At 40.0% G+C, this 22,949-nt stretch overlaps 1 protein-coding gene across 3 annotated transcripts in view; it reads right to left on the bottom strand.

Annotated features, from left to right (window-relative positions):
• CERKL (CERK like autophagy regulator) overlaps window positions 1–22,949 on the bottom strand; it is a 99,938-nt gene that overhangs the window by 44,652 nt on the left and 32,337 nt on the right. For all 3 annotated transcript variants that reach the window (XM_032783810.2, XM_032783813.2, XM_032783812.2), the window contains exon 2: window positions 19,008–19,247. In XM_032783810.2, the coding sequence (XP_032639701.1) occupies window positions 19,008–19,247 (240 nt within the window). The remainder of the gene's footprint in view (window positions 1–19,007; window positions 19,248–22,949) is intronic.

Below are 22,949 nucleotides of genomic sequence, written 5' to 3'. Positions count from 1 at the left end.
ACAACAGTGTGCCCTTGTTGCCAAGAAGGCTAACGGCATTTTGGGCTATATAAGTAAGGGCACTGCCAGCAGATCGAGGGATGTGATCATTCCCCTCTATTCGGCATTGGTGAGGCCTCATCTGGAGTACTGTGTCCGGTTTTGGGCCCCACACTACAAGAACAATGTGGAAAAATAGGAAACTCAAGCAAAGGACAACAAAAATTATTAGGGGGCTAGGCACACTGACTTAATGAGAGGGCTGAGGGAACTGGATTTTAGTCTGCAGAAGAATGAGAGGGGGTTGATAGCTGCTTTCAACTACCTGAAAAGTGGGTTCCAACGAGGATGGATCTAGACTGTTCTCAGTGGTAGCAGAGGACAGAACAAGGAGTAATGGTCTCAAGTTGCAGTGGAGGAGACTTAGGTGGATATTAGGAAAAACTTCACTGGGGTGGTGAAACATTGTAATGCGTTACCTAGAGGAGGTTGTGCAATCTCCTTCCTTAGAGGTTTTAAGGTCAGGGTTGATGAAGCCCTGCTGGGATGATTTACTTGAGGATTGGTCCTGCTTGAGCAGGGGTTGTACTAGATGATCTCCTGAGGTCCGTTCCAACCCTGATATTCTATGGTTCTATGATGGTGGAAACAGAAAAGCCACCGGAGAAACTTATCAATGGTACATCAAGATGATTTCTCCTCCATTCTGAAGGTAAGTTTGTTGTATGGATTCTTTCAGCTGTTTTACAACTCCTGTTGCACTTTTATTGAACAGGAAGTCTCTACCCTCAAAATGATCAAGGAACCATGTCCTGGAGCTGCAGAACTTCCAGATTGGGTGAGGTTATTGACCAGCAATCTGAATAAAGAAAGCAACTGATTGGAAGTCACAGCGGTGGTAAGAAGCAAGTCAAATGGATAAGGATACCAAATCAAACGTGTGCAGCCAGTTGGTACAATCAAAAGGACCCTGTCTTTGGCCTGGTTGATTCTTGTTGAGAGGTGTGTGGTGGATATGAAATAAACAAGCCCTTGTCCATGAAATGGGCAAGACATTCCTAGTTATGAGGATTGAGTCCCCTTTTGAGCAAAATTTAGACTCATAGACTTTAAGGTCAGAAGGACCATATGATCATCTAGCTGACCTCCTGCACAAGCAGGCCAAATCCTACCCATCCACTTCTATACAAACCCCTAACCTATGTCTGAGTTATTGAAGTCTTCAAATTGTGGTTTGAAAACCTCAAGCTGCAGAGATCCACCAGCAAGTGACCCATGCCCACGTGCAAGGAAGGCGAAAAACCCCAGAGCCCCTGCCAATCTGCCCGGAGGAAAATCCTTCCGCCACAAATATGGCGATCAGCTAAATCCTGAGCATGTGGGCCAACTCACCAGCCAGCACTCAGGAAGAATTCTCTGCAGTAACTCAGATCCCATTCATCTTAACATCCATCACAGACCATGGGCAACTTTCCTGCTGAAATCAAAGATCAGTTGCCAAAATTAAGCTATTCCATCATACCTCCTTCCATAACTTATCAAGCTTAGTCTTAAAGCCAGATATGTCTTTGCCCCCACTACTCCCTTGGAAGGCTGTTCCAGAACTTCACTCCTCTAATGGTTGGACCTTGTCTAATTTCAAGTCTAAACTTCTACTTGTCAGTTATATCCATTTCTTCTTGTGTCCACATTGGTACTAAGCTTAAATAATTCCTCTCCCTCCCTAATATTAATCCCTGTGATATTTTAAAGAGCAAGCATATCCCCCTCACCTTCTTTTGGTTAGGCAAACAAGCCAAGCTCTTGAGTCTCCTCTCATAAGACAGGTTTTCCATTCCTCAATCTATCCTAGTAGCCGTCTCTGAACTGTTCAGTTTGAATTCATCCTTCTTAAAATGGAGACCAGAACTGCACACAGTATTCCAGTGAGGTTCACCTGTGCCTTATATAAACAGTACTAACCTCTTTATCTTTGCTGGAATACCTCACCTGATGCATCCTAAAACGCGTATTAGCTTTTTAACGGCCATATCACATTGGCGCTCATAGTTATCCTGTGATCAACCAATACTCCAAGGTCCTTCTCTCCTCTGTGCTTCCAACTGTGTTCCCCAATTTATACTAAATTCTTATTATTATCCCTAAGTGCATGACCGTGCACTTTTCACTATTAATTTCTCCTAGTTACTATTACTCCAGTTTACAAGGTCATTCAGATCTTCCTGTATGATATCCCGGTCTCTCTGTGTTAGCAATACCTCCAGTTTTGTGTCATCCGCAACTTTATTTGCACATTCCTGCTTTTTGTGCCAAGGTCAATAATAAAAGGTTAAATAGATTGGTCCCAAAACTGATCCTTGAGGAACTCCACTAGTAACCTCCTTCCAGCCTGACAGTTCACCCTTCAGTATGACCCGTTGTAGTCTCCCTTTAACTATTGTTCTTATCACCTTTCAATTTTCATATTGATCCCCATCTTTTCCAATTTACTAATAATTCCCCATGTGGAACATGTCAAATGCCTTATTGAAATCGAGGTAATTAGTCTACTGCATTTTCTTTGTCTAAATAATCTGTCACCTCTCAAAGAAGGAGATCAGGTGGTTTGCACGATTTACCTTTTGTAAACCATGTTAATTTGTCCCAATTACCACTGACCTCAATGTCCTTAACTACTTTCTCTTCAAAATTTTTCAAGACCTACATACTACATGTCAAACTAACAGGCCTATAGTTACTCGGATCACTTTTTTTCCCTTTCTTGAAGATAGAACTATGTTAGCAATTTCTCCAGTCGTACGGTACAACCCTGAGTTTACCGATTCATTAAAATTCTTTGCTACGGCGCACTTGCAATTTGTGCCAGTCCTTTATATTCTTGGCATGAAGATTATCTGGGCCCTCCGATTTGTCCATCAAGCTGTTCAAGTTTGGCTTTTTACCTTAGATGAGTAAATCTACTTCCCATATTCCTATTCCATTTGTCTCTTCCATTTCCCTAAGCTCTCATTAGCCTTATTAAGACTGAGCAAAGTATTTATTTAGATTATTGGGCCAATGCCTAGTTATCCTTACTTCCATTCCATCCTCAGTGTTTAGCGGTCCCACTTCTTCTTTCTTTGTTTTTTCTTATTTATATGGCTATAGAACCTTTTACTATTGGTTTTAATTCCCCCTTTGCAAGGTCCAACTCTACATGGCTTTTAGCCTTTCTCACTTTTATCCCTACATGTTCTGACCTCACTAAGGTAGCTTTCCTTGCTAATCCCACCCATCTTCCACTCCTTGTAGGCTTTCTGCTTTTTCTTAATCACCTCTCTGAGATGCTTGCTCATCCAGCTTGGTCTACAACTCCTGCCTATGGTTTTTTTTTTCCCTTTCTTGGGATGCAGGCTTCTGATAGTTTCTGCAGCTTTTGACTTAAAGTAATTCCAGGCCTCCTCCGCATTTAGATCCACAAGTTCTTCAGTCCAATCCACTTCCCTAACTAATTTCCTTAATTCTTTAAAGTTAGCCCTTTTGAAGTCAAAAAACCCTAGTCCCAGATCTATTTTTGTTTATCCTTCCATCTAGTTTGAACTGAATTAGCTCATGATCACTCGAACCAAGGTTGTCCCCTACAACCATTTCTTCTATGAGGTCCTCACTACTCACCAAAACCAAATCTAAAATGGCATCCCCTCTTGTTGGTTCTTCAACTACTTGGTGAAGAAATCCATCAGCTATCACATCCAGAAAAATCTGAGCCCTATTATTCTTACTAGCACTTGTCCTCCAGTCTATATCTGGGAAGTTAAAGTCTCCCATGATCACACAATTCCCATTAGTGTTTACTTCATTAAAAATTAAGAGGTCTCTATCCATATCCAAATCAGATCCCGGGTCTGTAGCACACCCCAAGCACTATCTCAGGGGAGGCTCTAGTAGCTTTCTTTCCCAGTGTGATTTTTGCCCAGACAGACTCTGTCTTATCCATTCCATCACTTCTTATTTCTTTACAGTTAACCTCATCATTGATATACAATGCTACTCCACCACCTTTGCCTTTATTTCTGTCTTTCCTAAACAGCACATAGCCTTCAATACCTGTACTCCAGTCATGACTACTATTCCACCATGTTTCTGTTATCCCTATAATATCTGGTTTCACTTCCTGCACCAGTAGCTCTAGTTCCTCCATTTTGTTACCTAGGCTCCTCGCATTAGTGTACAGACATCTTAATTTTTGCCGTTTGGCTTCACTGACATTCTTTACCCGGTTAGGCACAGACATTCTACCACCAGCATCACCTATGTTAGACTGGTATCTACACTACCCTTCCTCCTTATGTCAATTCTTCTGTCCACGGCTGTATCCCCTCTTACTTTGTTTCTTCCCTCTCAAGGTTAAATTCCAGCATGGAGATTACCTGGACATCTCCCAACCATCTCCCCCAAATTCCTAGTTTAAAGCTCTCTTAATCAGTTGGCGAGCCTCCATCCTAGAAGTCTATTTCCCTCCTTACTCAGGTGAAGTCCATCCCGAGAGAACAGTCTTCTGTCCATAAATGCTTCCCAGTGGCCATACATCCCAAAGCCCTCCTTATAGCACCACTGCCTGAGCCATCTGTTGATCGCCATAATCTTGTCACACCTTTGTTGCCCTTCTCTAGGAACCAGGCAGAATCCCACTGAAGATCACCTGAGCCTCGATTTCCTTAAGCGTCTTCCCCAGTCTGGCATAGTCTCCCTTGATACGTTCCAGCGAGAATCTAGCCGTATCATTCGTTCCCACATGAAGGACAATCAATGGATTCTTTCCCTCTCCCGTTAGGATCCTTTTCAGCCTCAGGTCCACATCCTGTATCTTAGCACCCGGCAGACAGCACACCCTTCTGTTCTCCGGATCAGCTCTAGTTACAGGCCTGTCTATTCTTCTCAGTAAGGAGTCCCCAATCACATGTAGACCTGCCTTTTCCTGGTGACAGTGTGATTCTCCGGTCTATCCCCTGCACCCACTGGCTGCAAGTCCTCTCGATTCCTATTCACCCAATTGCAACCCTTCCTGTATCTCCTGGGGCTCATATTTGGTGTTGCCTCCATTGACTCTCCCCTCTTCCTGTAGGACTAGCAGCTCTTCTCTTTTTCCTTGCCCTCTCTCCTTCAGCGACCACCTGCTGTGCCCCTTCTTCATTTTCCAACTCTGCAAACCTGTTCCTGAGTTCTATTTCTCCTTCACTGGCCCGTCTTTTCCTCTGCCTGGTTCTCTTAGTCACATGCTTCCACCGTCCACTTTCCTCACCCAGCAGTCTCTCCTCAGAATTCTTTGGTCCTGCTTCCATCTGCAAATCTGAGCTTATCCCTTCAGCCTCCTCATGTCTTTGCTCCATCATCTGCTAGAACCCCCTTCTAAACTCAACCAGAGTTTCCACCTGCATCTCCAGTCCTCAGATCTTTTCTTCCATCAGCTCTATCAGGCAGCACTTTATGCAGACAAAACTCTTTTCAGATACCCCTTCCAGGATCATGTACATGCTGCAGCTTGTGCATCCAATCATCCTCATTGTGTCTTTCACTGCTGCCTCTGTATCAGTCATAGCCTTCCCACCTAAAACCTGATAGTCCAAGAAACACAAAACAAACCCCCAGCAGGCACCAGAACACTGGCAGACCACCACCCACTTCCTTCACTAGCCTGTCACTTCCTCTGCCTAGGTATCTTAGACTCCCCCACAACCTCCCCCTGTAAATTCCCTCTGAAACTCCCCTGTTTACAGCTCTGTTTGCTGGCTGCTGTGCTGCTGCAGCTGTCTATGCCGCTGCCTGACTGGCTGGCTACCTTTATAGGACCCCTAAGCAGGTAAGCCCCACCCCCTAAACAGGGCTCAGCTTCTCTCCCAGCACACGGCCTCTAGCAGCCTCCACACATACAAACTACACAATACAATACACAATTTCTTGCACTATGTGTTGACTGCAGGGGCAAAAAAGCCCACATCCAGAAATCTTCCGTTTAGAAATATGCTGTTGAGGAGCAGTTAATCCAACTCCCATTTTCAACTCTGGAAGAAGTGTCTGCTGAGGTTGTCAGCTGTTGGGTTCTCTATACCCAGGAGCTAAGCAGCTCACTTACTTAGACTTACATCAACCATGGTAGATGGAGGTCAAGTTCTTCTGTCTTCAATTCTATTAGAATGAGTAAGAGTATTGTGACTTGCAGAATAAAAAGGAGAACACTGTAACAAAATCTGCATACCAAAAGAGTTATTGTCAACACAATCCAGAGGAAGTGATAACTGTTCAACCTCGGTGGTTGAAATCAATGAATAAGGAGATCTCAATGAAAATGAGGAGTCAGTGACCCAGAAGATCTTGATGTGGACAGCTGTCCAGTAGCAGTAAATAATGGGGATTCTGGATCATTCAACATAAGGAAGTCCTTTAAGTATCTAAACTCCTGCAATACTGGTTGTATACAGGAGTTAAATGAGATCTTGTGGAGACCAGCTTCAGTACTAAGAGAGATACTTGTTTTGATTGTGTTTCATGCTATGGATGCCAAACGCTTGGTATGAGCATGTCTAGGATCAGATTCTGGCTGTAACCATGTAGAGATATGGGATGATGGTATAGGTAGCAGGGACACAGAAAGGTCCAATGGCACAGAGCTCTTTGATGTAGTACTTCTACACAAAGTTGAAAAGGTCTTTGGTACAAAGTGCCGCTTGATAGCAGTATGGCTCTTAGAGGATGCTTTAGAAGTTCTCCCAGTGCCATTCGGACCCTGCATAAAACTCCCACTGGAACCTGAGGTCTCCAGAACATTCTTCTCAGACAGTAGCTGGGACTTGTTAGAAGGAAACCTAGTATTCCTACTTTTCTTGTCAATAGCCACAAAAGTAGAATGTGAAGCTCTCTGCACTGCAGACACCAATGCACGTACTGCATCCCCTGAGGCTTTCAGTGACTGAGAACTTGACAGGGCACTAAATGTGCTCGGAGCCCTGTGTACAGAGGGTTCTCTGATAATGGCCCCCCAACTCCCAAGATCTGATTTTGAAGGAGGAGCAGATCATACACTTACTTACATAATCCCAACTATACACATAAAATGATGGGGTCTAAATTAGCTGTTACCACTCAAGAAAGATCTTGGAGTTACTGCAGATAGTTCTCTGAAAACATCCACTCAATGTGCAGCAGCCATCAAAAAAGCTAGCACAATGTTGGGTATCATTAAGAAAGGGATAGATAATAAGACAGAAACTATCATATTGCCTCTATATAATTCCATGATACACCCCCATCTTGAATACTGCGTGCAGATGTGGTCACCCCATCTCAAAAAAGATATATTGGAATTGGAAAAGGTTCAGAAAAGGGGAACAAAAATTATTAGGGGTATAGAACAGCAGCCATATGAGGAAAGATTAATAAGATTGGGACTTTTCAGCTTGGAAAAGAGATGACTAAGGTGGGATATGATAGAGGTCTGTAAAATCATGACTGGTGTGGAGAAAGTAAATAAGGAAGTGTTATTTACTCCTCATAACACAAGAACTAGAGGTCAGCAAATGAAATTAACAGGCAGCAGATTTAAAACAAAATGTATGTTGGAAGTATGTTTTCACACAACACACAGTCAACCTGTGGAACTTCTTGCCAGTGGATGTTGTGAAGGCCAAGACTATAACAAAGCTCAAAAAAATAACTACGTAAGTTCATGGAGGATAGGTCCATAAAAGGCTATTAACCAGGACAGGAAGGGATGGTGTCCCTAGCCTTTGTCTGCTAGAAAAGCTGGGAATGGGCAACAGGGGATGGATCACTTGATGATTAGCTGTTCTGTTCATTCCCTCTGGGGAACCTGGTATATGCCTCTACCGGAAGACAGGATACTGGGCTTGATGGACCTTTGGTCTGACCCAGTATGGCCATTCTTACGTACTCATAATATGGGTGTCTCTCAAACAGCAGAGGAGCTAAGAACATCCATCACTGACCACGATAGTTTCCCAGCAGAAAGGACATAGCTTAAAGCCTAGGGATTCTGGCATACCCCAGACCAAATTTCCAGAATAATCCCTCAACCAGGGGGCATGGGAAATGCGGAACAACCCCAACAAATAACTAAACTAAGTCTAAGTAAAGCAGGCATGCTCAATGCTCCATCTCAGAGCAAAAGCATGGAGAAAGAACTGAGGGAAGTTTACTTGCACAGCCATGTATATCCTCAGTATGGGACACCAGGAGGTGTGGAGTGCATGTACGGGCTGAATGGACACTGCTACCAATTCTCTCTGATTAAAGGCACAAAGGGAGATGTGCACCTGAAGTGGAGCATCCTTAGAGACACTACTCAAATAAGAACCAACCAGGCTCATCCTGGTTATTTTTATCATGTACACCTCTACCCCGATATAATACTGTCCTCGGGATCCAAAAAAATCTTACCGTGTTATAGGTGAAATTGCGTTATATTGAATTTGCTTTGATCCACCGGAGCATGCAGCCCCCCCTACCCCCACCCCCGAGCGCTGCTTTACTGCGTTATATCTGAATTCGTGTTATATCGTGTTGCATTATATCGGGGTAGAAGTGTATATCTTTACATCCTGGAAGAACAATCCTTGGTTTTATGGTATTATCTAAGAGAGCATTAGACAAAACAAATGTGTTGGAAAAAACTTCCCAACAATTCAATTATAAATTTGCATGAATCATCCGGATATATTTCCATAGAAGTCTCAAGGAAACCTGATGCTGGGCTCCTTTCCTCTTCCAATATCATGGATCCTCAAAGAATAACTAGCACTCTTGCAGTAGATGAATCCTCAAGAGACAGTACCTTGAAGACATGATTCTCCTACAGAAATACATATCTTCACAGAGAGGATACTAATGGCCTGCTCCCTTCTTCCAGGTATATGTCATTCCTTCCTGAATATCTGTACTTCAAACAGAATACTTAAAAAGCTCCTGGTAAAATCCACTCAAAAGAAAAGCCATATTTCACCATCCAGAAGACAGTCTGTGTGATTTTGGGTTCAGCTGCTGAAACTGACATTCATAGCATTTGCTATAAGGTATATGCTTTTATGATGTTTCAATATTGAGTAATATGTGTACTCAGTAATGTTAATGATTACTAATTATTTTTATTTTATATTAACTGTTTTGTCAGACTATGAGAAAGCAAAACAAGGAAAGCAATGTAAAAGTATATTGCTGAACCAAAACAATAATGTCATTATCATAGTGATATAAATAAGCAGTACAGCTGAAAACACAAAGGTTCTCAGGCTGTAACACTTCGTAGTTGCCACTATAAGACTGATAACTCAAGTAGTTTACTGTAGAATTACAGTGGCCTCTGATACTATCTTAATATTTTACAAGTACATTGACTATTAAGAAGTTATAAGACGTAAAAAATGTAAAATATAACAATATAATTAATTAGAACAAAAGTGGGACAAAAATTTATTTTCATTAATTATTCCTTTGTCTAAAGAGAGAAATCATGCATGCCTGTAGCAGAGGTAGAATTCCTGTTTTTCCAGTATTTTTACCTGTGGTGAAGTGAGCTGGCCTCAACCAACTTGCGGGAAAAATAACTGTTTTAACTTTATACCATATCACCATTTTAATTGTACATAGTCTAATTTGTCTGTAAAATATATATTTAAAACTATATGAACAAATAAATTTTACCATGAACAAACTGGGGAGAGAAGAGTCAGGGGTTGTGAAGATTTGTTCAGAATTTGTGAAAAGGTGAAGAACTTTGAGCTGTTGGAGAACTGTAGGGCTAAGACATACTCAAAGAATGGAGTTACAATTACATGCCTACCTAGGATCAGGAGAAAGGGCAAGAGAGAGAGGGGGGGTAAGAGACTTAGCAGAATATTGCTACCCCATTTAAACTTTAAAATAGAAAACTTAAAACTTTATTTTTTTAAGATGCCTGTGCCCAAAAAGGACTATGCAAAGTATTAAAGTAATCTGGACATTCAAATGGGGATAGGTATATGGCACATTTTAAAATCTTTTTCAAAAGGTAAAGTTTAGGAGACTTGCATCTGGAAGTTTCATCATTTTACCACAAATTCATGACTGCAATTTTTTTCCCCGATGAAGAATCTAAATTGCAATTCTAAAAATTAACAAATTGGTCTATCATTTAAATCTGGATTATTCTTTTCTTTAAAAAGTGAATTATTATTGATAAGTAGGTTGGAGATATTACATGGATCCTAATGTAATTCTTTGCAACACTAATCATTCACAGGAAAGAGCTGTTAATATAAAGAATAAACCATAATAATGTTATGTTGTGTACAAAATTTCTGCTCTTTAATTTTTATTTTTTTTTTACAATGTAGCTGGTTTAGAAAAAAACAAAAAGAGCTAACAAACAACAAAATTTTACTTATAAAAAGTAAGCATCATTGACTTATATTATTGACCAGTCACATGCAATTGATTGTTCAATATTTCAGCATGAAGAAATATACTATACTGATTATATGATTGTGTGTATACTAAATGGTTGCCAATAAACATGACTGGAAGATGGTCATGACAATAAATACTGGTTCAGGGGAACAGTGAAAAAAATGTTGCCCATTGCACAGCAAGTGTTAATGCAGCAAATGGGTCTGGACTTCTGAATTATGTATTTGCCAGGAAATAATTTCACCTTTAATGAAAAACTTTGTACAAAAACAAATTATGAATTGAAATCTTCAGAAACTCTCTTGCATTTAATAAATAATAATTGGTAACTCTTACTGCCAACATATACAATAAATAAGATTTACTACTAATCTGCAGCTGACTTCAGTCCTTCAGCCCTCTGGTATCCTCACAAACTGTTATTCTGTTACATTGTTTACCATAGCTCCTCCATCTGAAGTGGACCAGCAATCTAAAACAGAATGGCCAACTGTTCCTCTGGTACTAACACATGTGCTAATATGCACCAGTTTAAACTTGATCTATCAGTGAATCAATGAACCATGAAGGGTGGGGGTTAATCAGGGTGTTTGGAAAACAAAGGCTCATAGGGCAGCAGAGACGCTGCTCTCAGACACACATCTGTGCTGTTTTCAGTACTTAGCTTTATGGCAGTAGGTTTATGTTACAAAAGTTAAGAGCTTGGAATCATGTCACTGTCATGTACATTTATAACTATTTTACACAATAAGCAACGTCAAGTATGTTACGCATAAGAAAAACTAATAATGTGAAACAAAGATTTGTTAGTGTAACTATGAATACGCACCACTGTTAATGTTACACCAAAGTTAATGTTTAACATTAATAGTATAATTAAAACTTCATGCATGAAGCTGCAGACATTCACATTAAATCTTAGTGTGCAAAGTGTGCTGCAAAGCAGTACATAAAATATAATACATTCTTATATTAACAGTTACTATATCATTTAGTTTCAAGCTAAATTTTAGATTACTACCCACTGAAGAAAATAAATACATACATTTAAACTCTCAGGGCCAAAAAGTTAAAGGCTTTCTAATACACTTTTATTGAATGTCTAAAAATGTCTATTTAGAGTCACATCAAATCTATATTATTGCAGATAAAATATTGCTGAGTACTGTTACATCTCTTTTTCTACTAACATTTAACAGAACATACACTAATTTGTACTAAAGACCATATTCTCTTAAATAAACACATTGAAAGAATGTCTTATTTCTTTGTATGTACTTAAAAGCAAAAAAGTCATCCTTCTGAAAATGTTGAGTCTAATTCAGAAAACAAAATAAGGTACGTACTTATTCTTCATTTGAGGCACTACAGAAAACATGAAAATACATTATAAAACAGAGGTATAAATAACTACACATAGGTGTTCAGTTATGATGAGGCTGAGCTTCGTAACATAGACAAGAGAAAGAGTTGGAACTGAAGTTCTCAGAAAGCTGCACTCTTTACAGACTAGATACTCTTGGAACATACATGATTACACACAAATTGGAAGCTACAGAGCAGTGTTTTTAATCTTTTTGATACCAGGGACTGGCTTGCTGCCTTTCTAAACTGTGTCAGGGAGAGCTTGAGGATCAGCACCGGGCCATGGACCAATTGTTGAGAAACACTGCTGTAGAGAATACTACTGAGAAAGAGGATGAAGGGGGCTGGTGAGGGGGAGATTACCACATACCAGGAATATTAATGTAGAAAACCACCCAGAAAAAAGCAAAATAAAAATAATGTTTATTTTGCATTTCAGCAAAGGTTTTCAAGAGGTCTTCATCAGAACTGCCTTCAAAATATAATTCTCGTCAATTCACCCTTACTAAACTTTTTGTAGTTTGTATAAATAAAGACAACAAAATCTTGACTTTTTCCATATAGGGTACAGAAAACAATTACATCTATGTTAGATTATTAGGAACACATCCTTCATTAATATTTAGCCACTGTACTCAAAAAAAATACATGTTTACCATTAGCTGCTCACATGTACGCATGCAGTTACTTTGGTAACCCACCTGCTTTTCATTTGCTCCAGCCTCGGTGTAATAAAACATCACCCATGTAAATAATACAATTCACCTGAAACCTCATCTATGTTCTAGATGCAATGTAATGAGCGATGCACATATAATCGAGAGTAATTTTTTTAAAAAGCACAAAACTTTACTTCGCAGATTTTTCTGTCACTGTAAAAAATGAAAACAAAACTTGAGAGATTTCCAGTGAGTTGCTTTTGTAAAGATGTCATTCATAATGTTGCTTTGAAAACAAGCTGTGGGAACACTCGTGGCTGATCAGGGTAAAGTTTTCCAAAGTACCTACTATGACTTAAGAGTCTGAACTTTATTGAAAGTGAATAGGACTTTGGGGTAAAATTTTCAGAATCTCCAAACAATAAAAAAAAAGTCTCTTTTGATTTTCCAGATATAATTATGGAGAGGTGTTGTCTTATTTCTTTGACTTGTCTTCAAAAGTGAGTTTGTATTGCAGAACTGAAACAAGAAAATCTGTGGTGTGGGTATTTTTGTTTTGTTTTATTCATTTTTAAAATGACATATGAACTACATAGACTTTCTTTAGTACTCTGAGGGCTGCAGATTCCCAATACCCACAGAGGGTTGGAGAGATAATGTGTATTCTCTCCTGACACCTAAACATTACACAGTTGCAGGTCTGCAGAGGGAATGGGACTGACAAAAGAGCTAGAAATAGCCACATTGCACATAACACTTTTCTAAGGTCCAGGGGGGTTCCAACTGAAAAGCCACAAGGCTGAATCCAAAGCAACCTGAGTAGGTGATAGTGCAGCTGCCATTGGGGAACATATGGCATCACAGCTCCTGATGAATGCAGGGAACTCACAGAGGAAAACACAGGCACTTGCTGCTCTCTATGAAAGTAGCCTGTGCTTATGATTATTCTGAGATCTGCAGGAATCTTTGTATTTTTTTATATTTAGATGTTTAAGGGTAAAGCCCTCGCCGGACCTTTAAGGAAGAGGGAAGATGAGAAACATGTCAAATATTCCTATTCAGAAAATTCAGAGGAGAATGCAAGCAGAAATAGTAATATATACATTATTTGCTTTCACTGGTGTCCGGTTTTGATAATAGCTGGATGGGAAACAGCTTTCTTGTCCTGCAAAGACTGAGATTTTATAATTTTTTCCCAGTTCTGCATCAGGAACAAATTGAGATGCTTCAATATTTCCAAAGAGAAACCACCCAAAGCAGCCAATAGCCTAGGACATGGGTCCCCAATGTGGTGCCTGCAGGTGCCATGGCGCCCGCCAGGGCATCTAAGTGCACCCACATACTGGCTGGCGGACAAGCATCTGCCGAAATGCCGCTGACACGCTGCACCATCCAGAGGCTTCGCTGCTGAAATGCCACCGATTTTCAGCAGTATATTGGCAGCGATGCCTCTGGATGATGCTGCTTGTGGGCGGAATTTTGGTGGTTGCTCGTCCACCGCCACGGTCCTCCGTGGCTCATCATCTAGTGAAAAAGGTTGGGGACCACTGGCTTAGTGGTTAGGGCATTCATCTGGAATGTGGTAGTCCCAAATTCTAATTTCTGCTCTTCTTGATTCAGAGCAAGGACTGAAAGCTGGACCTCCCACATCCCAGATGAATGTTGTAACCACCAGGCTATTGGCTTTTCTGGGGTGGGTCTCTCTCCATCTCTCCTGTTGCAGATGTCCTGCTGTGTATAAATTAAATATTCATTTGACCAGAAAGGGAGAGAGACTTTTTAGTCTGGTAGTTTAGGCAGGGACTTGAACCTGTTTTCCACTATGTGTCAGGTGAGTGCCCTAGCCACTAGATCACTTTGCTATTGCCTATTTTGGGGGGACAGGTCTCTCTCTCTCTCTCTACCCAACACACCTTTTAGATTAAAGTTTATTCAAAATCGATATGCTCCTGCAAAAACTTTGTTTTTTACAAACTGGCATTTTCTGAAATGAAAAACTGTTTTGTCAAAAACTACCTCGCCATCTCTATTTTTGACAGAGTGAGGGACCAATCTCCTGTCTTAGTGTCTTTAACATAATAGAAACAGGAGAAAGCCATAATTTACCATTTATTAAAAGAATGGTCACATTAAAATATGGAAAGCTTTGGATTCAGTATTCCAGCTTCTGAGACTTCAGTTCAGCAGAAGTTTGATAGTCTACAACAATAAAGACTGTTTTTCTTTCAAAGTAAAACTCGTTTACTATTAATAGTCTGTGACCACAGAGATATAATTTTGGAGATCAGTCAGAAATACTCTTCTTTGTCACAAATTCATTATATTCTGCATTTTTTGAAAAAGGGATGGAGAAAAACTATCACAGAGTGGAGCTTTTCTTGTTTTCACAAGTAATATAGTTTTCCTACATTTGATATATTTATCTGCCATAGAAAGAAAATTAAAGGATTACGTCTCTCGATATAATAATTTGTTCTTGTTAACTTAGCAGAAGTGCATGGAATTGTCAAGTCTTTAAATTACACACTGCATCTCATCAGTGAAAGCAACTATAATGCCCTTTCATTATTGAATTAAACCTATTTATTTCCAGTGCTTCTCTCTCACTGGGAAAACAGTAGTTTGGTTACTAAATATATATCTATATTTTGATTTTCATTTAACTATTCTTTTCCAAACGCACATACCACCTACTGAACATTAGGATAAATTCTACACCATCACACAAGAGCAGAAGTATGGTGAGAAAACATGCAGCTTAAGAATAAAAAAAAATAGCAAGAAGAAGAAAGACCATAATAAAAATTGCACAGGGGATTCCCTCTTTTTCTGTTGGTAGGCTCTTTCATTTTGCACTTTAGATGATAGTTAAAATGTATTTATATTTAATACCTTTTTGCTGGTTATATCTGTTTTTTAAAACATGTAGTCATCACACACAAAAAACAAAAAACAATGACCTGCTTTGAACACCTACAAAGAGGTTCATATTAAATTGCAGTCAGCTTCCCATAAAGTTAAATACTGTAATCATAATCACATCAGCAAAGTTCATTATTACTATTATTACTCTACTGAATGGGAGTTAACAAGGATTTTCTACATAGCAGAGAATAGTAGTCTTTTTTTACCCTATCCCCAAAATACTGAGAAATATTGCCTTCCCCCTAATTTATCATTATTTTTATAGAACTTGTAAAAAAAACTGGATCAAATTCTCTGTTCGTGAAAACTGGCACAGACCCAATGACTTTAATGTAGTTTTCCCATTTACACCTGCAGAGATTTTGGCCCAAAGTTTAATGGCAGCATGCAAAGAAAAAAAACAGTGGTGATAAGAAGAATAAAACCTTTGCCCTTCCTGGTATGAGGAAACATGTTTAAATTATCTGAAACAGTAGGATACATTAAACTAGGTATACTTTCTGAGAATTTTCACTACCAAAATATGTCCTCATGGTTGTTGGAGAACAGCCTGTCAAGTTGATCTACCAAGGTGTTTTAAACGGCAGTGCAGCACATCAGTGTGATTTCATCCAGAATGCACCAATTCCTTAGCCATGTGGCTTCCTGACAGAAGGGAGATGATCTTGCTCCCCCATGCCTGTTGATATAATAGATAGTTGTGATACTATCAACAGTTGCATTTTGGATCCTGAAAGAGGCAAGAACGCTTTCATGTCAGATCAGTGTCCTAGAGCTCTAGAACATATATATGGAGGAGAGCTTCTTGAGACAATCACAGCCCCAAATCTGAAAGTGATTTAGATAAATCCCCCATCCTTGAATGGAAGCTTCTGTCACCACAATCTTGGTAGGTAAAGGTGCAAAAAGAAAAAAAAAAGGAGGGTAGTGGGGTTCCATTGCACATCTGAAGAAGATCTTCCCACCATTTTAACTAGAAGAGTACATCTTATGGGCCTGCAACCATCATATGTGCATATGGTGTCTGATGGGTAGATACAATGATTTCAACCACCCTTGAATGGAATACAGATGAACTTTGGTATGCTATGTGACATAAGTGAATGAGGTCACGTGATCCAAGACTGAGACACCTTTTTAGTGATATTCTTGAGTAATCTTAAATTGGTTGGGGAGACCTATTATTTTTGAAATGTCTTTTGTGGAAAGTAAACTCTCATTGACCTAGAGTCTAAGGTCTCCCACTACCCCATTGCCAAGTTTCAGAGCCCGAGCTCCAGCCTGAAGCCAGAAGGGGCATTCTCAGGCTTATAGCCATGAGATAAAATTAGCTTGAGACAACAGACTCAGGAACAGACTGAGAGGCTTGCTTTTAGTTGCAGTATAGACATACCCTAAGTCTCATTGAAATACAATGGGAATTTAAGTCCTATTTTCAAGAGTAATGTAGGAGCTAGGCATTCTGGAAAATTTTATCCAGGATTCATCTCATCTAGCTCTCTCCTGAGTCCTCCATCATCTTGCTTCTTTCCCCACCACTCCACTGGAAATACTCCTGCTGATCAAATAAAAATGTGAAGACCTCAGTAGAAAACATTCTTTATTAGGGCAGTTGATTAATTTCAGATAACTCACATATTAGCTCAAAAAAATTAATCACGATTAATCGCCATTTTAAATCGCACCGTGAAACAATAATAGAACACTAACTGAAATGTAATAAATATTTTTGGTGTTTTTCTACATTTTCAAATATATTGATTTCAATTACAACACAAAATACAAAGTGTACAGTGCTCACTTTATATTATTTTTATTATAATTATTTGCATTGTAAAATGATAAACAAAAGAAATAGTATTTTTCAATTTACCTAATACAAGTACTGTAGTGCAATCTCTTTATCGTGAAAGTGCAACCTACAAATGGAGGGTTTTTTTGTTACATAACTGAACTCAAAAACAGAACAATGTAAAACTTTAATGCCTACAAGTCTACTGAGTCCTACTTCTTATTCAGCCAACTGCTCAGACAAACAAGTTGTTTTACATTTATGGGAGATAATGCTGCCCACTTCTTATTTACAACGTCACCTGAAAGCGAGAACAGACGTTCGCATGGCACTTTTGTAGCCAGCATTGCAAGGTATTTACTTGCCAGATATGCTAAACATTTGTATGCTGCTTTATGCTTCGGCCACCATTCCAGAGGACATACTTCCATTATAATGATACACATTAAAGAAATAATGCGTTAATTACATTTGTGACTGAACACTTTGTGGGAGAATTGTATGTCTCCTGCTCTGTTTTACTAGCATTATACCATATATTTCATGTTATAGCAGTCCCAGATGATTGACTCAGCACAGGTTGTTTATTTTAAGAACACTTCCACAACACTTGCAGATATGACAAAAAACAAAGATAGTACCAACATGAGAGTTCTAAAAATAGCTACAATACTTGACCCACAGTTTAAGAATCTGAAGTGCCTTCTAAAATCTGAGAGGGACGAGGTGTGGTGCATTCTTTCAGAAGTCTTAAAAAAGCAAAACTCCAATGTGGAAACTACAGAACCTGAACCACCAAAAGACAGAATCAACTTTTTGCTGATGGCATCTGACTCAGATAATTAAAATGAACATGTGTTGGTCTGCACTGCTTTGGCTTGTTATCAAGCAGAAATCAGCAGCAGCATGGATGCGTGTCCTCTGGAATGGTGGTTGAAGCATGAAGGGGCATATGAATCTTTAGTCCATCTGGCATATAAATATCTTGTAACGCTGGCTACAACAGTGCCATGCAAAACCCGTTCTCACTTTCAGGTGACATTGTAAACAAGAAGCGGGCAGCCTTGGCTTCCGCAAATGTAAACAAAATTGTTCGCCTGAGCGATTGGCTGAACAAGAAGTAGGATTGACTGGACTTGTAGACTCTAAAGTTTTACATTATTTTATTTTTGAATGCAGTTATTTTTGTACATAATTCTATATTTTTAAGTTCAACTTTCATGATAAAGAGATAGCACTACAGTACTTGTATTAGGTAAATTGAAAAATACTATTTCTTTTGTTTTTACAGAGCAAATATTTGTAATAAAAATAAATATAAAGTGAGTACAGTACACTTTGTATTCTGTGTTGTAACTGAAATCAATTTATTTGAAAATGTAGAAAACATCCAAAAATATTTAAATAAATGGTATTTTATTATTGTTAAACAGCATGATTAATCATGTGATTAATTACAATTAATTCTTTTTAACCACTTGACAGCCCTGTTCTTTATTAATTCATCAAATCTCTCTCATACTTTCCATAAATGGCTGTAGAAATATAATGAACAGTACAGCACATTTCCACAATTAATATTTTACTACTATTCTTCCTCTTTAAATTTTACATTAAATTGCAATAAGCAAGTTTATAAATTTCCTTAGAGAGCAAAAGGTTTCAACAACTGTAAACTGTGTCCTTTATACTGAAATATTTACCTTTTACTTTCCAAACAATAAGCTGTTCTAAGACTACAGTAACCCACATTCAACATTACATATAGAATACATTACATATTGCAGAACTAATCCCATAATAAAACTATAATGAAGTTAGAAATGAGTTATCTTTGAAAAAGTGCTTACCGTTCAAAATTTCCTTCAAACAGCTAAACCAGGAATGGCAGTGGTCTTCACTTAAATTATTAAAATTGATGGCAGAATCCTTTAGTTTATTTTCTTTTTTCAGGCATACAAAAACTGTGATACCTAACAATACACCACCTTTCTTCTGTCCTACAAAACGACGACGTTTCAATTTTACAGAAAATATATCTTTCATTTCAACAAGCTCCTCTTTATATGGTAAGTTCATATTGGAATCACCTGTTAAAAGAACAAAAACTATATTAACAGTGTGTATTAACCCACATCTCGCACTGATAGAAACCTTATCTATTATATATGCAATGTTTTATATTTTAATCATTTGGTCTACATCTTCCAACTTTGACGCATTATGCATCAGTTGTATAAAGCACTGGTTGTGTTCTTTGCCCAATATTCTAGTATTTAAGTTTAATATCCTGCTGCAAGAAACACACAAAATAACCCAAACCAGAACTGGGTCACTAATATTATTAACTTCTATTTAAATTTTTAGTTAAGTTTGACTTGGAACAAAACAGCCTCGGATTCTAGTGACAACTCAAACCCTCAGTCCCTGGAGACTGGCAATGGATCGGGAGCACTATATCTAGGCTACAGAAATGTTTCTAATGTATCTTTGGATGCCAGAGTCTCTGGGATGCATGCCTATGAAAACTGACCTTGAGGATGCCACCTTGAAATACCTCTTTAAGAAGTACCATTGACCCATTTAAAACTTATGCAGACCTATCCCCTCCTGCTCTCATATCAGAAAGTAGAGAGAGTAGATTCCTCAAAGTCAAACTGAGTTTGGGGAGGGATGACATACGAGAGATTCTCCTAGACCAGGGGTGGGCAAACTTTTTGGCCTGCGGGCCATATTGGGTTTCCAAAATTGTATGGAGGGCCGGTTAGGGGAGGCTGTGCCTCCCCTAACAACCAGGCGTAGTCCAGCCTCCGTCCGCTATCCATTCCCCCCTGCTTCTTGCCCTCACACCCCCTCCAGACTCCTGCCCGTCCACCCCCCATTCCCTGATGCCGCCCCCCCCAAGACCCCTGCCCCATCCCCTGCCCTCCCCCAGGTCCTCTGACTGCCCCATCAAGTCCCTTCTCTACTTCCTGACTGCCCCCCCAGGTCTCCTGCCCCTATTCAACCCCCCTGTTCCTTGCCCTGTGACCACCCCAACCCCTATCCACAGCCTCACCCCGTGACCACCACCCTGAACTCCCCTGCCCTCTATCCATTCCCCCCCCTGGCTCCCTGTCCCCTTGCCAAGCTGCCTGGAGCCTACAGGCTGCCCACAGCTGAGCCGCCTAGAGCACCAGGACAGGCATCCGTGCCGCCCAGCTGGAGCCAGCCACACCACCGCGCATCACAGAGCACCGGGTCAGGCCACAGCTCTGCAGCTGCCGGCTCTGACGCAGAGCGGCCGTTTACCTCTCTGGTTCTTTAGTAGGTTTGCCTGATATTCTAGGTAGGACTGACTCTCTCTTTAGACAAAACTTAAAAGAAGAGAATAACCTGGGGAATCATTCCCATTTTTATCCATGCGCCCCCGGCCAACCTCACGAAGGCCAGCCAGGAGCACCCATGACGGTACAATAGAGCTAGTAACCGTCTTTACTAACGTGCAAAAGGCAAAGGGATGCTGCTGTGTAGCACTGCAGTACTGCGTCTGTTAGCAACATCCAGTAGACATATGGTGACAGTGAAAAAAGGCTGAACGGGCTCCATGGTTGCCGTGCTACGGTGTCTGCCCGGGCAATCCAGGGAAAAGGGCACAAAATGATTGTCTGCCACTGCTTTCACGGAGGGAGGATTGTCTGATGACATTTACCAGAATCACCCAAAGCACTGTTTTTGCCTCATCATGCATTGGGATCTCAATCCAGAATTCCAGTGGGCAGGGGAGACTGCAGGAACTATGGGATAGCTATGGGACAGCTACCCACAGCGCAACGCTCCAGAAGTCGACGCTAGCCTCAGTACATGGACGCACACCGCCGAATTAATGTCCTTAGTGTGGCCATGTGCACTCGACTTTATACAATCTGTTTCCAAAAATCGGTTTCTGTAAAATTGGAATAATCCCATAGTGCAGATATACCCTCTGACTCTACTTGGCTCTGGATCACCTAATAGAATGGTGAACATTAGCAACACATTACCAGGGGTGCTCCAGCCACGAAGTTCAGGAGCTCTAAGTGCCTTGCCAGTGTGGACACCTCAGGGGTTAGGGTGTCCGGGGCTGATTTAATGCTCTCTAACTTGCAAGTGTAGCCAAATCCTTAGAGTTAGTCCTACAGTTAATGCCAGAAGGGACCATTATATCATCCAATGCATTATATCATCCAATAACTTATGTCTGACTGATGCACAGCTTGTTTGGCTAAAGCATATTTTCCAGTCTTCATTTGAAGACATCAATAGATGGAGAATCCACTCCTTTCCTTGGTCGTTTGATCCAGTAGTCAATCAACCTCACTGTTAAATATTTGTGCCTAATTTCTAATTTAAGTTTGTCTGGCTTCAGCTTTGAGCCACTGATTGTGGTTATGCCTTTCTCCACTGCACTACAGAGCACTTTAGAACCCAGCATTTTCACCCCATGAAGGAACTTTTACACTGTAATCGCGTCTCTTCTCAATCTTCTTTTCAAAAAGCTAAACAGATAGAACTCTTCAAGTCTCACTGCAATGCATTTTCTTCAGCCTTCGAATAATTTTTGCAGCTCTTTTCTGTACCTCTCCAATTTATCAACATCCTTTTTAAAATGTGAACACCAGAATGGTATGTAATATTCCAACACTGATCTCACCAAGACTGTATACAGAGATAAGTCACCTCTCTACTTCTACTAACCTGTTTATATGTCTAAGGATCACATTAGCCCTTTTGCTACAACATCGCACTGACAGCTCACGTTCAGTTGTTTGTCCACTATCCTAGAGTACATTTTTTAGAAAAAACATCTCATATAGATTTTAAAATGGTAAGTGACAAAAAATCCAACATGACCCTTGGTTAATTGTTCTATTGGTTAATTACTCTCACTCTTAAAAATGTACACCTTATTTCCAGTCTGAATTTGTGTAGCGGAGGTGTGCGAGTTAAGGCAAGTCACCAGTAGGTGATAAGAATGCTTCTCATGAATGGAAGATTACAGCCAAGCCTGGCTGTAATACGTTGGAAGGATTTGGGGTAAACTTTGCCCTATAAAAGACTTGACAGTAACTAGTTAAGAAATGTTTTTATTTTATATGTAACCATTTGCTTCCAATACTTCTGCATGCTACCATTTGAATCTTTCCTCTTTGTTAAATAAACTTTTGCTTTTTTTCCATTATAAACATTGTGATGGGTCTTCCCAGGGTGCAACCTGGAACTGGGGTACCACTGAGTCCTCTGGCTTATCAACCCTCAGTTCCCTCTTACACTATGCTATTGTGACAACTTGCAAACGTCTGGTAGGTACTACACGCATCCAGACATCCACAGGCAGGGACACATCCAGCTGAGTTAAATGAATGCTTCTCCCAGCCACTCATGCACTAACAACAGTGAGGCTCCAGCTAATTCCCCGCAGCTCCCTAGCTTTGTTCTCTAGTGCTGTACCATCCTGTTCTGGTCAGAAGCCTGAGGAGTGTATGTTTATAACCCAGTCTGCCCTTCCCTCAACATGGAGAGGACATGCACCAGTTTTTGTTCCTGAGCAGATTTCCCAAGCACTCCAACTGAAACATGCTGTTTTAGGCAAAACATAAAACAAGTTTATTAGCTACAAAAAGATAGACATTGCCACTTATAATCACTTAGACATAAAGGATAGAGATGGTTACTAAAGAAAAAAGTGAACAATCTAAGTTCTATAAACTAAACAGGATTTGAATCAGTGTCTCATCTGGATAGATAACACAGACAGCTAATAGATCTTCCAG

This window comes from Chelonoidis abingdonii, chromosome 10, assembly GCF_003597395.2.
Source record: "Chelonoidis abingdonii isolate Lonesome George chromosome 10, CheloAbing_2.0, whole genome shotgun sequence".
Taxonomy (NCBI): Eukaryota; Metazoa; Chordata; order Testudines; family Testudinidae; genus Chelonoidis; species Chelonoidis abingdonii.
Note: the sequence above shows the minus strand (reverse complement) of the source record. Positions and strands in the feature narration are given on the sequence as shown.